The 14,112-nt window shown below is 44.0% G+C and overlaps 1 protein-coding gene across 3 annotated transcripts in view; it reads right to left on the reverse strand.

Moving 5' to 3' along the window:
- The window catches only part of scaper (S-phase cyclin A-associated protein in the ER), a 56,410-nt gene that overhangs the window by 4,919 nt on the left and 37,379 nt on the right, over positions 1-14,112 (reverse strand). For all 3 annotated transcript variants that reach the window (XM_084017703.1, XM_084017705.1, XM_084017704.1), the window contains 5 exons: positions 10,414-10,537; positions 8,727-8,947; positions 6,954-7,109; positions 4,632-4,866; positions 3,099-3,248 (listed from right to left, as the gene is read on the reverse strand). In XM_084017703.1, coding sequence (XP_083873829.1) covers positions 3,099-3,248; positions 4,632-4,866; positions 6,954-7,109; positions 8,727-8,947; positions 10,414-10,537 — 886 coding nt within the window. The remainder of the gene's footprint in view (positions 1-3,098; positions 3,249-4,631; positions 4,867-6,953; positions 7,110-8,726; positions 8,948-10,413; positions 10,538-14,112) is intronic.

A 14,112-nucleotide genomic window follows, 5' to 3' on the forward strand; every position in this document is an offset into this window, starting at 1 on the left:
CTCTTCTCTGAAAGGTTTGTAGGGATAAAAGTGTCCTCAGCTTCACTTCCAAGTCGGATGGACCTGCGCTCACCCTTGAAGCAGGGTGTAAATCATCTACCGAGCTAACAATCAGGACCTCTCCTGCCAGTCAGTGGAAGACGTGTCTGTCTATGTTACTCTGCCTCTGTTTACTCTGCTGGGTGATACAGAGTGTGCATTCCCCAGTGCTGGCTCCCTATGGTCTGCACGAGCTGCACTTACCCTGCAGGCAGTGAGGGCTCGGTTGTCTTGGTTGTAATGGACTGCTGAAGGGAGCGTTTCAACATCAGGTTAACAGGAATTACAGGCCTAAAGCTGCGCTTGGGCCTGCGGGGCAAAGGAAACGCCCTCGTAGAGAATGGGAAGAAGAGGAATGACCCCACAGATAAGGCTGAGCTCTGGAGACGTGTGTGTGTGGGACGTATACGGTCTAGATGTGATCCACGGCTCATGTGATGCTTACAGGTATAAAGAAAACAGTTTTACGAAATACAAGCACAGAGGAGTCAGGTGATCTCGGGAGCGGGTGCGGGGAAAACGATCCCATTACATTTGTAAAACGTCCATACGCTACCTGAAATTAGACCCGCTGCTGTGTGTACGTGTGTGCATTTGTGTGTGTGTGTGTAGCTCACTCTGCTCGTGTGCTATTTTCCATTTACTGAAAAAAAAAGTTTTCTTAAGATTTCCACACTCTCAAATTGCTCGTGTCCTTCTAAAAAGCGAGCAGGAATCAGGCGGGTTAACATGTCAACGGTTTACAATTAAAATCTCGTCGGCTCAAAGATTCAACAGATCATCACCACGGATGATTCACAAATGAATCACAGTTTTTCAAAGGCAAGGAGATTACTGGCGCGGACTCACAAGGAAGTACAGTTACACGTCAGTTGCAAAAAGAGATGTACTTTGTTCTGTTTTTTTTTGTCGAAAGGTCTCTCCAGACACGCCCAACAGACAATGAAACATATGGCTACATGGCTCAGTGGCCCCCACGAGCAGAGACACTTGAAAAACACACATGCGTATATGTCACTCTCCCAATGGCTTTTTGTGTGACAAGGTGAATTATTCATGCCCCCCGAGCAGAGGGAATACATCACTACATATAGTGCTGCTTCAAAGTTCTGCTTTTTATGAGCAGCCCTATTTCTAGAGCATATATAAATATATTCATATATATACACACACACACACACACACACACACACACACACACACACACACACACACACAAAAGCTGGTGTGCCGACAGTGAATCAGCAGTCTCTGCGGCCGCGCAGGGCCCTGGGTCGGGATGCTTTTGTGTTCTGCCAATGCTTACATTAGCTTGAGAAAAGCTCAAGCTGCTCTAAATATTCTCCTTAACGCCATCCATCTCGGTGCGGAACTGAATGAAAACTGGATGGACGCGATCCAGGAACTGGACCGCTGGCAAAGATCAACTCCATGTAAAAGTTGAGTGGGATCTCATTTCCAGACAATATATACTTGAATGAACTTGTTTTCATTTAATGTAAATCCTTAACCCATAAGCAAGGCAAACATTATTGTAGTTTTTTTTGTTGCTTTTACACAAAATGTCCATATTGCAGTGCCATGGTTGTGGAGGAATTCATTTTGCATCAAATTAGCAAAAAAAATGTTTCTCCATTTGCCAAATACCGTCAAGCATGACTGCCCAGTTAGCGTTGCTGCGGGTGTACAAAGACGAATCATCTGTCACCCGCTTAATTTAATCATCAGTCCCCCTCATTCAATTATTCAATATAATATGCAAATCGGGTCTACAATGACCAACAGATGTTAATTCTGTACATCAGAATAATTAAATTGCATAGGGCCCGAGAGGAAAGAAAAGTGCCACAGACCGGAGGAAGATCCTTTAATTAGAAGTAAAAGATCTGCTAAATGTGAATCAGTAATCGGCCTATCAATTGTTGTGATGGGGGTTGACTGGGACTGCGGCGACATAAATTACATATCAGAGGTTCGGGACTAAAGCTGGGGCTGCTGCCTGTGTGGGTCAGGCTTAACATAATCAAAACCCAGCCAACTGTAGCATGGCTAATCAGGGGCCTGGTAGACGGGCCATGCATGACAGCCAATTACACAGCAGCCAGGTCTGCTCCATCACATCCTGCTCACTTCCACAGAGCCCCCTAAGTAGTTGTAACACCGGGGCCAGCACGCTGCTCTGCTTTACCAGGAGGGAACAATGGGTCACTCTGTGGTACAATAGACGACACACAGACCAAAAGCAGGAAGGTGCCAAGTCATGAATCTTTGAACAGGTGCTTTTTGTTACAATTACAAAACTACACCCTTTTTTTCCTGACACATTATACACGAACAGAACAATAGTAAGATGATATTAGCGACCGCTTCTAACTCAGCAGACAGCTTTTCACGACTGAAATTGTTAAATGGAACTTGTGCCAAATTAGATTGACAGTACATGTATCAATTGCAATTTTAGCAATTGATTATTTGTGTGTAGGTAGTTTTGAAACATAAAGGTGATTAATTTATTACAGAAAATTTATAGGCAATTATTTTGATAATGAAATACAACTTCTGAAATTATGAGGATTTGATGGTCATCTTTTCCATATATGAAAGTAAACTGAATATCGTTAGACATCAGCTTGGGTAATGGGGGAAATAAAATGGACATTTTCAAACATTTCTTATCCAAAATGTTAGAAAATAGCAGTCATACAGTATATCAAGTGAAAACATTCAAGATTTGGAGATTTATTTATTTTTGCCAACATCATTTCTGAGTGTATTTAAATAAAATTAAATAAAAGTTTTACTGTTGGCCTGACAAATAGAGACAAATAAAAAATACCGCTTTTGGTAATTAAGATGTGAATTTGTCATGACTTTTTAAGATTTACACACTGGTGAACTAAACAATTAATCAACAACAATCTGTTGATCGGTTAATAAAAAAAGCAATTGTAAGTTACAGCTTTAACTATAACACAAATATATCTCAATATTTAGAGGAGTTTGGTCTGGTTAAACTAAAAAAAGAAGTGAACTAACTGTGCGGGTTCAAGCTGGTTTACCTGGTTGTCCGGGTGGTTAACAGTAAAGTATCCCACACTGATGATGACTTCGTGCAGCAGTTCTTCAGAGGAATGCTGGGTACAGTACCAGAGCAGGGAGCTGACAATGTGTCGGAAAGCTAGAGACAGGCCCTCGGCTCCTAGGACAGACTGACGAGTCACAGAAAATAAACATGTTAGTATGTTTAACAGCCAATTAAGCATGAATTGTCTATGACTATGATTACAAACAGCTCAATAAAATAACAATGTATAGTAATGAATGACTATATGTTTTGCTGGTGAGAACATGCGTGGTGTAAGAGTATAAGCAACTCAAGTGGGGTCCCGCCATAAAACACCCCAATCCCGCTCAGAAATGACATGCAAGGAGCAGCTCACAGACAGTATTTATTAAACACGTCAGTGTGATGGAGCACCATAAGATCATCACTATTCCACTGGAAGTTTGGGTGTGTTAGCATCGTAACATCCATAAATGCAGCACCTGAGAAGCTGAAGGCCGTTTTCAGGCCTCATAATTTATGCATGTAGGCAACATATTAAACTCACTGAACCATGTAAGCAGCTGTCAAATGGAACAAATGCTAATTTTTCATTCTAAATTTAGATAAATAATAACAAATTATTTAACAAGGAAAATGCAAATTCTAATTCAAATGTGAAATGCTCCTTGTTTTAGAGGATTCTGCAGAAATCAACAATTGCAAAGCCATTTATTTATAATGCACTGAAGCTGAAATCCCTCTCTTAAATGTGCTATTGGAGCGTTAACAGTCTGAATTCTGATCATCTGCCCACCGCAACACATATTAGCTGGTGCTGTGCAGGTAATGTGAAACACAAGGTGATTACAACCCGCGGGCCCAAAAAAAGAAACATTATTTAAAATGTTCATAAAATTCCAGCGGTGAAATGCTTTCATTTGCAGCTGTTTCCAGTTGCCTGAATGTTGCAGGTCAGTGAGAGGAAGCTGCTTCAAAGTGATCACCAAAAGACATTAAAATAATTAACAGCACTCTGGCTTGCTCTCATGCCTTCCCGTCTACATGGTGACTTAGCACAGTGAAGCTGTCGCCCTCTCCTCCTCATGGTGGGTAATGTACAGCCCTGCATACAGTGATAATCACTCGTGCTCCATCCTGACTGCTGACCCACCGGGCTCTATTCAACCCCAACAACTGACCCGGGGTCAGAGGGCAACTGTGTTTATGTCCACAGGTCAGCTTTGTCCTGAGGAGAGTAACTCCTCTTCTAATGGCTCTTAACAAAGGAACCAGCATCAATCTGGCCATGTATACAGATTTATTAAATCCAGGGAGGATCATTTAAATATTTGTAGGAAATTACAAGACATTTCTACCGTTTATTCAAATACCAGTTATTTAACATGAAGGTACGAGCTATTCCCTCTCCAAACCATGTTCTGTGATCATAAAATATGCATGATATAATCATCAACAATCAGGAAAAAAAAATATTTAATGATTTTTTATTTGTGAAAGTGAAAACAGAATATATTTTGGATAATACCTGGAAGGCTGATAGGTCAAGCAGGGCAAAACTGTTGAGGAAGCGGATGCCTTGCAAAGCCACCTGGATGACCCCAGGGCTGTAGGGTTCCTGACTCTGGGAAGAGGACTCTGGCGAGAAACTGTGCATCAGGATGCAATACAGAGTGTGAACCACTCCCACCAGGTCTGTGGAGTGCAGCAGGGCCGTCAATCCGGTCGGGTCCTGGCGTTTATTGTCAAATATACTGGGAGCACTGGGAGAGGAGGAGAGGGCAAGTGAGCAAAAATAAATGCTCATTAACAGATTCACAGATGGGATACTAGAAAGCACTATGTAGCACAGCGATCTTTATCACTTTATGTGGTTAGTGTCATGCAAAAAAATTCAAAACAGAACATCAGACTCTCGATATGACATCCCAAGACGCATATAAGAGTCTAGGCCTCGGCGGCTTCTAGATTAACTCCCCAGACAAGGGTTTAGAGACGACTTTTCCTTTAGATAAGAGATACTACCCTGCTCGTGCTGCTGAATTTCCTGACTTAACTGGCTGCTGCGAGTGGAAGAACACCAAGTTTAACATGTGTTCCATATTGACCATGTTGGATCACAGCAGCTCCATAAGTTCATCTTCTGCCCCTCATGCGCTTCAGGTTTTAACAGTTTTTCAGTCTCTGCATGCAATGAGCTTCCAACGTGCCTCACTTTTTTCAACTCAACTAGTAACATTTCGCTGCCAGCCAATTTGGGTGCAGCTGAAGACCTTCAAGATTCAAGATCGGCTCTTCCGCTCCCACTCCAGCTACAGTAAACATAGTAAAGCCATGACGTGAAGCTCATGGCAGCGACATTAAGCTGCCGGATTGTACTGAGCTGGCTGACAAGGTGCTGAGAGCTCCGGCACGTTTAATCAAGGCCCGCCTGAGAGGATTCAAGGTGATATGTTTGTTTGGTTCCAACAAGATGGCACCGTGTTGGTTAAAGGGAAACAACCATCCTTTCATTAAACAGCAGGTTGAGCAACAAAGCCAGGGATAATAATGTTTGAATATAAGCTTGACAGTATGGAGAAATGGCTTCAGTCTAGTTCCGTTTTTTCTTAAGCAAATCCTGGTAGGAGCTTCAAAAGATAGACATTTAGATGTAGAATCCACTCATTGAAAATGAACAATTACAACATTTTTAATTAAATAAAATAATAAGAATTTAATCATATCAGTACTGCAGTATGCAACATAAAAAAAAAAAACCTGCAACGTTAAAGAAAACGAGAGCAATGCATGCAATGAAGTTATCAATTAATTCCAGTCGCAATGCAGAAGACGAGGTGAAAATCCTCGGCTAGTGCAGACGGACAATTTAAGACTCCTGCAGCAGCACCGGCTATGATTTGCAGCCATGTAGAATGGAGGGCGTGTGACCTCTGAATGGAACCTACGATGCATGCTGATACTTGATGTTAGCCAACAGGCTCTATGTGAAATATGCTGCTAGGCAAGAACACAGAATCCTAATGCCATTATAATCCCCTGACACAGCAACTGGCATCGCCAAAGTATTCTACAGGCCCACGGAGCATTCTTATGTACACGGGGAATCTTGGCAGAACGGCGCTTACTGACTGCTGTATTGATCATAACACTGGTCTCATTAAACCGAGTCTGACATGATGTCTTTCTCACAGATATACAGTGACAAACTGCTGTCGCCATCTTCCGCTTTGCCTGTGTGAAGCAGCTGGTGGTCGTTACCGCGGCACCTTGCGGCTGGTAAAGTACAGCAGGCACACTGGGTGACACTTCAAATGCAATGAGAAGATCATGAAATAAGGTGCTGCCAAGCGGTGGGGTTGTTACCTAGATTCTGTATGACTATTAAAACGCAGCATTGACACTAGAGCATATCTGCTACCGCGGTGAGGATTTCTTCTCCTTTCAAGTGAGGAATTGTGATACTGATGTCCCTCGGTGTGACTGTGTGTGTCGCCTCTGTCAGCGGCGCCACTGAACCTCTCTGAGTGGAGGTCACTGTAGCACACGTGGGTGGGCTCCCCCCACGCTGCAGGCTAGGGTTTATGGTGAGTGACAGAGCGCTGGGTCAAGTAGATGCCTATCTCTATCTGCAGTAATGACAGCTTAGCCAGCTCGCTGGCCGGAGGAAACGACTGTCTGCTTGCAGAGGAACCACAGTCTTTGTTTGAGCAACCCACGAGCCCCGTCTTTACGCATCCTTGTGACATAAAAAGAACCGACGGCGACTCTGTCATTATGCGCACAGAGAAAGGTGCACGTTTGCCAGAGGAAGATCAAGGGATCGCATATATGTGCAGAACATGCTCACCGTCCGGTTACGATGAAGCACAGCTTACACATGCTGTGCAACAGAGCGGAGGCTTGCTGGAGGAAAGCAGACATCTTGGGGTGCTCGTCTACGGGACTTTGGATGGACAGGAAGCACCCGTACAGCTTGTCAATCAAACCCATGTTTACCACGTAGCTGGAAGAAACACATGAGAAAAGAAGAATAGACATGCAGCGGTTAATAGCATTTACAAATGTACTCTGGGAGACTTCGCTTTGAAAAGCTCATCTCACGCAGGCAAACAAAGGACTTCACTGTGCATACTTCCACAGAACCGCAGCTGAAAGCGGATACCTCACCTAAGCCTTCACCCCTGCTATTACTGCGATATCTCCAATTTGTCTTTGCCAATGACAGGTCTCATGATCATGTTCCCTGTACTCTTTCAGCCACAAATCACTGCTAATAGTGTCATTAGAGAGCTGTTGTGGCCCCTGTGCCAGCCCAGCTCTGGGCCCTTGACAGTGTGTTGACCTGGGGCCGTCTTCTCACAGCTCCGGTATGCTCGGACCTTTGGGCTCAGCTTGGGCACCAACAGCTTACGGAAATCTTTTAGAGCACTACAACTGTCAATCAAGGATTTCTAGTAGCCGACGTCTTCAGTGTGAAGCCTTCGGTTCCTCGACGTCTCACTATCTTCACTTCTTTCACATACCTTTTCTGTTCAAACTGTCACTCACGTAGATCCTCTTAAAACAGGTGATTATGATCGTTTTCAACCTCCACTGCAGGTCATCTGACACTTGAACCAAGTCCCATTGTTTTGACTCGATCCTCTTCCACAGCTTTACGTGGGTTGAAAGGATCTTTCCTCACAAGCGACTGCTTTGTTCAATGCCTGCTCTGTTTGACAACCTGCTTGGTGGTCGAACTTGCCACTCGACGTCTCAACATTCATGACAATGACAGGTGACTAAAAGCACCGAATGCCAAACTGAGAAACTGCTAATGAGGGGGGAAAGGAAATGTTGATCTCCTTTCCGTGTGCTGTGATGTATGGTTTGCCTAATGGGAGATTGTTGCAAAAGCTAAAACCGTCTTGATCTTTTGTCCTCACTAGCATATACATTATACAAGGCAGTCGAGGTAAATCTTGTGCTCGAACTTGGGATTACCAGTCTGACGACACCATTTTTCTCAGGCCCTTCCCTGTCTCCAGGGTTACGACTGGGTCAGTGGATGAGAGTGGTGGGCCTGTGCAGCTGCTCCGTCCAGATGAATCATGGCTTGTGGGAGGCATGGTGGAAAGACTGCACTCTTCCACAAGGCTTCATCAGGCCTGGCCTGCCTTTCCTCACAGTCCACATTTCTCCAACACAGCCCCGACTCCTACAGCCCAGACTCACAAGGCTAGCTCTAGCGCCAGGTTCAAGGAGGCCTTTCAAAGCTTTGGAAGTGCTCTCTGTTTATGCTACTTTGTGTGACCCCCCCCCAAACTGATTTTACTTTAAATATGGTGCTGAATGTGTGGAAAAATTTGAAGCTGGAAGGATGCCAGAATACGTCCTCATTCTCACACTACTCCCATTCTAACAAGACACCAGTTGGACCATTTCCAAGGGATCTGACATTTTGTCAGCCTATTCTTAACATAAGGCACGCTGCTGAGGAAATCAGAGGTTGACCAACTCTCAACCCCGGTAAAGAGGAGTGGAGGAGGGATGTGCTAAAGGGGGTAAAAAGGTTGCGAGATGAGGAAAAGAGGTGCCATGTAGGAGGAGGAGAAGCACAGAGCGTTGGAAGGGAAAATACCTGATGAGGTCTTGTGTACGAGTGTTGAAGGACTCTGTGGCAGAGCTCTTGACCTTGGCATCTTGGGAGGAAATCCATGTGTTTTCGCCATGTCCAGACTCAGGCCACAGGGATCCCAGAATGGTGGCAGTGGTCTGCAGCAGTCCTGTCGTCAAACCCTCAAAGACTTGCTTATTCACACTGCGCCCAAAAATAGATTTGTCCTCATCTGGGACATATAGCTGCAAGAATTGAAGAAAAAATAATGTTACAGAGGGTGGCCTACCTGTATACTGAGTAGTTAATAAAAACAGTGTTCTCTGATAAACCCTCATGCTCACAGGCTGCATTAGAAGTCTGACAGCAGTTTAAGGCATTTCCTCAGTCGCACAAATGACAAAAAGCTGGTGTAAACAAGAAAGGTTATGCTGACAAGATAAAGCCCAACTAAAAAAGGCAACGCGGTGAAATTAAACAGTGTAGTCAGACGAGCAGTATCTCATTTGCATTACCAGACAAACTTTATGACACACACAAGCAGTGGTCCACGTTTAAAATATATCGCTACCGCGTAACGTGGAAAACCCTCGCAACGGTAAAATCTTCTCATTTGGTCTAATGGTTGGGGTGCATGCTGACAGCATAGGTAAATCCACCGACATTCTCCACAAATCTAATTAAAAGGGTACATGCTCATATGGCAGTGCAACCCCCACTGCTTTACTCTATTCCTCACAAACACACACACATACCAGAACGTAGACATGCACATGAATATGCACTCAGTCAAGCAATACTAATAAATAAAGTAAATAATAAAAAAAACAACAAAGCTGTGAATGTTTTAAGACTTTAAGCCTTTGTTGTCTGGCTCTGACTAAGCAGGGTTTGTAGGAGCACGGACAAGTCTTGAGCCTAATTCTTAATCTGCAATGAACACATGGGGAACAGTTAGTTTGTCTCCTGCAGTGCTGTTGGATATGTCAGTCAGCAGAACAGCTGCTGGGATATGTTTTATATAAACTGAACCATACAGGCCTACCTCTCCCTGTGTGCCCTAAGGAAATATGACTGCTTCGGATTGGAACTCACTCGCTGGAGGAGGAAGCCCCAGAAGAGTTCATGCATGTACCGAAACTCTGCCTGTGCCTTGTCCTGTCTGTGTTGTGAGTGTAGGCGGCCCCAGCGAGCCGCCACCGTTAGATGTTTGGAGTGGGCTGATGTTTACAGTCCTTCTTACAGAGTGCTGAAGGATATGGGCTGACATGTCGCCGCAATGCAGCTTTGCCTGCCTGCCTGCCTGCCTGCCTGCCTGACTGACTGCACTCTCACATTCCCTCAGTCAGGAGGCATCTGTGAAGAGGCTGGGCAAAACGGTTTGTTACTCGCTAGCTTGTGTCTCGCTCTGTCTTTCATTAACACTGTGGCAGGAGCAGACACCAGCAAAAGTGCAGGGTTTTCACAGCGGTCGAGGCACTGTATATCATCGGATCATTGTAAAGAAAACAAGGAAGGTTTAATAAAAAGGCATGTGTGGCTACATTACAAAAACGTGATCATGCCTCGGATACCCTGTATTTAAACACCGCATATTCTTTACATTCACTGAACTGAATACAAACTGAAATATTGCTGTTGGCATGAACTAATTACACAAATACTGAGTCTCATTGCATCATTTCTGAAATATATATGTACATAAACTTACTGTTAGCTGATGCAGGAGCAGGTCCATGAGTAGTGCTATCTTGTTACTAAACAGTACATAGGAGCAGCTGGGGGGGCAGCAGGAACATGCCAGATAGTAGGTATTTACAGCAGCACAGAGGGATCTAACAACGAGAGATGGCAAATGGTTATTGGTCACAAAACACACACAGTCATGTTTTCAAGAAAATACATCGATTTACCCTAATCTTAAACTATTCATACATCTAAAATGTAATGATTTACGTCATGGGGATGTGCAGTGGTAAAAAAAACAAACAGAAAAATGGCGAGTGACACAGTGAGTGTGTTTTATTTAACCTATCGTGTCGCCACATTATAGGTAAAATACACCAACACACACCAAACACACACACACTTCAAGGCAGGCTGCGACTCCCCCTGCAATCCATTAAAGAAACACTATTACTGGGATGTAAATGTCTAGCCCCGGGCACTGACAAGACTATCTGCAGCCATCAGGAAACCAAACACACTCTTCTGTATTTGTGGTTCCTTAAGGGTGCAGTTTGTCTTCACAAGTCAGAAGCATAACTCACTGACAGCGCGAGTATGGAAGCCGATTGAGGAATAAAACACTCATATCAGCTACTTATGCGGACACTCCCTTCACTGCAGCCACCTTCAGAGGAGCGGGAGCGCAATCTCAGTCCCATCTTGGCTGAGATGGTGCAGTATTTCCGCCGGAGAGATAAAGCTACTCCCTCTCAGCAGCTCCTCAGAGCCGCCAGGCAGCGGACCAGTGCTGAGGCAGTCAGCGTGCCTCTGCATCATGTCTGCTCTGAAGCAAGCCCCAGAGAAGATTAATGCTTCAGATAACTGGTCATCGTTCTGCTGGGACTACTACTCCCCCTCGCCCCCCGTTTCATCAGTTAATATTTTCTGACAACTGTATATTTTAGCCATTGGCGGAATGGCGTGTCCTATCTGCTCGCTGGAAGACAGGAATCTGCCTCTCTAGTGTCTAAAGTAGGCCATGTTTATTCCAAATGGTAAACATTTTGATATCTACCAAAACCTTCACATCTGCTGCGCGTTTTCGGTCAAACCACGCTGGCAAAGGGAAGGAAAATAGATTAGGCTGAGGCAGACCCAAGTCTGTCAATAACTTCCTCTATTCTTCGCTCTGCCTTTTGCTCATGGGCGGATCAGTCGTTTTTGCCGCATCATTATTGACATTGCGGAGTTAAGCTGTCAGACGTGGAATGCGGTGTTAATGTGAGAAGCACTATATTGCGAGTGATCGGATAGTGTCCAAATCTGACATCAAAGCCCACTTCCGTCCACCTGAAAACAAAAACAGAGCAGTGCCTTCTTGGAAATTGTTAATGTCCTATATGGCAGCTATATTGACAGTAATTCTATTAAAAGCATAAAGGCTGTGGAAAAAGTTCAGCCATAATGGTTAAGTGCACTGATTGAGCAGTCTGTGCGGAGCAAGAGGTGAGGTAACATGAGCTCCTGACCAAACTACGCTGTGTGCAGCCATTCTGCATCAGGCCTCCGATTCTTCAGTGAACATGGGAGAACGATCAGCTTCTATGCAAAGACCAAAACAACAACTCCTCAAATATTGTTCATGAAATTCAAGATGCTGTAGCCATCGTGTACATCTCTTCAAGGGACAAGAGTAAGTCACTCTCCAGGTATTTAAGATCATGTGCATGTTGAGTAAAGTAGGAATATAAGTTATGGCCTATCAGAAATTTAAAGAAAAATTACTAAGCACAAGGAGTCGTTTCAGAACAGCAAGATAAAGTTCATCTTGGTCAACGGTAACAGTCAGGGTAGTGAGATTTTGATTATATATTTTTCCGATGCACTGTAAGGCGACCTTGGGTGTCCTGAAAATCACCCTCAAATAAAATGTATTATTATTATCATTATTACCACCTGGGAAGCAGTACTGTCACCATCTCTTTTATAACAGCTTCAATCCTTCTTGGAGTGCTGCCATGCAAGTTCCTTCTATGGGACATTCAATTGCTGCTTCAAGAAGAAATGGAGGAGGCAGATATCTTCTTTGAACTCTCTAATTAACTTCTTGTAAAGATTTAGGGAAGATTTAGAGTTTCAGAGTTTTTACGTTTTAGATCAGCGGACTGGAGAGGCAATGCACTCTCTCTGACTCAATAACATGCCCTCCCAAATGGAATCATCTTCAAAAAATACAAACAGACAAAGAGTCAAGGACAGTTCATAGCAAATTGTTTTCAAACTTTTCAAATGCAGTTTGTCCATATATGCATTTGGTGCATTGATTTGTTGTTCCCACGGTCACATACTACAGTACGGAAGAGTATCAGTAAGGTTCTGTAAAAGTTGAGCTTTTAAAAGGAAAAATAAATGACATTATTATAAAAATGAACAAAAAAGAAAGACACACATACGGTATGACAATTGCAATTCTAATTATTCTCGGCATGAATGTGTTTTCTCTCTGCAAACTTACAAGTATATTCTAATTAAATCACTTGACTCCTGTCAAGACAGATCGGGGCCTCTGGCTTTACAATCAACTCACTCAACTGCTCATGTAATGAGCGTGCGATTGCTTTGTAACACAGCTAATCAGGCTTGTCTTTGGCCATCTCTGAGGAGGCTGTCAAAGGCATGTTTGAGTTATGCCCTTACACCAGCTTGCACAATGAACCATCACAGTGATTTGTCTTTGGTTTCCTCCCACCTAATTGAGCTTGATGAGCACGACACCTGATAGTCGGCCCTCTCTGGGATTCTCACTATCTCAATGCCCCTCATGACAGCTCCAGTCGGTGATTTTTTTTGAGGAACAATTTGGTAAAGTGCCACGCCGCCGCGTCTCATGTTGCACAAAAACTTTGTGGGGACTGATGTGTGCCAGTCTATCTGAGCAGGCGACGTTTCTCCCACCTCACCTCACTGAGAGGTGCTTAACATGTCCCCAAAATGACCACGGCCGCTAACCATCCAGTGAATCACTATTCTGCTTCTGTTTCCACGTTGGAAAGGAGATTGAGAACGTAAGCGAGATGCAAATAATGAGCAACGTAATCTGACAATCGACATTAAACCGCTTAACCTCTCACAGCCGGGGAATACCATTTTACCTGCAAAGCTATTCAGATGCATAGAGAAATGAAGCCAAGAGGTAGAGGGATGGAGCACATCTGATCCCGCCTCGTCCCCCCCCTGAAGCCCTCTGGGGTCTCTGCCTGGGTGGCCAACAGCTCTACACACAATAAGGTGGAGGCTTGGGTGGAGCTTGGATTGGGTGTGAAACTGACCTCTTAATTTAAACTCATAATATTCAAATACACCTTAATTTTAGACGAAGTGTGATGGAGACTATCCAGCATCCAGATTTCACTGCCTGATTAACTCTCCAGCATAAATCAGAAATAAAACACATAAACAAGTTTTTCCTAGCAGAGAGATATACGGCTAGATTAAGTCCATCTTACAATGTAAAGCCATTTAGAATAGTAAATGGTCCACTCTCATTCAGTTGACAACAGGACAACAAGCATGTAAAAGGCTCTTTTATACTTTTTGTCACTGCCTCGACTTATCAACCCCCGAGATCTGCGCTCCTCAACCCGAGTCTCACGTTTCTCGCCCTCTCTGTGTGTTTCCTATGTGCGCAGTCAAGCCTGTCTGGAGCAACGCTGCAGAAATCTGACCAACTTCCAGATCAGGT

This window comes from Eutrigla gurnardus (genome assembly GCF_963514095.1).
Source record: "Eutrigla gurnardus genome assembly, chromosome: 9".
Lineage (NCBI taxonomy): Eukaryota > Metazoa > Chordata > Actinopteri > Perciformes > Triglidae > Eutrigla > Eutrigla gurnardus.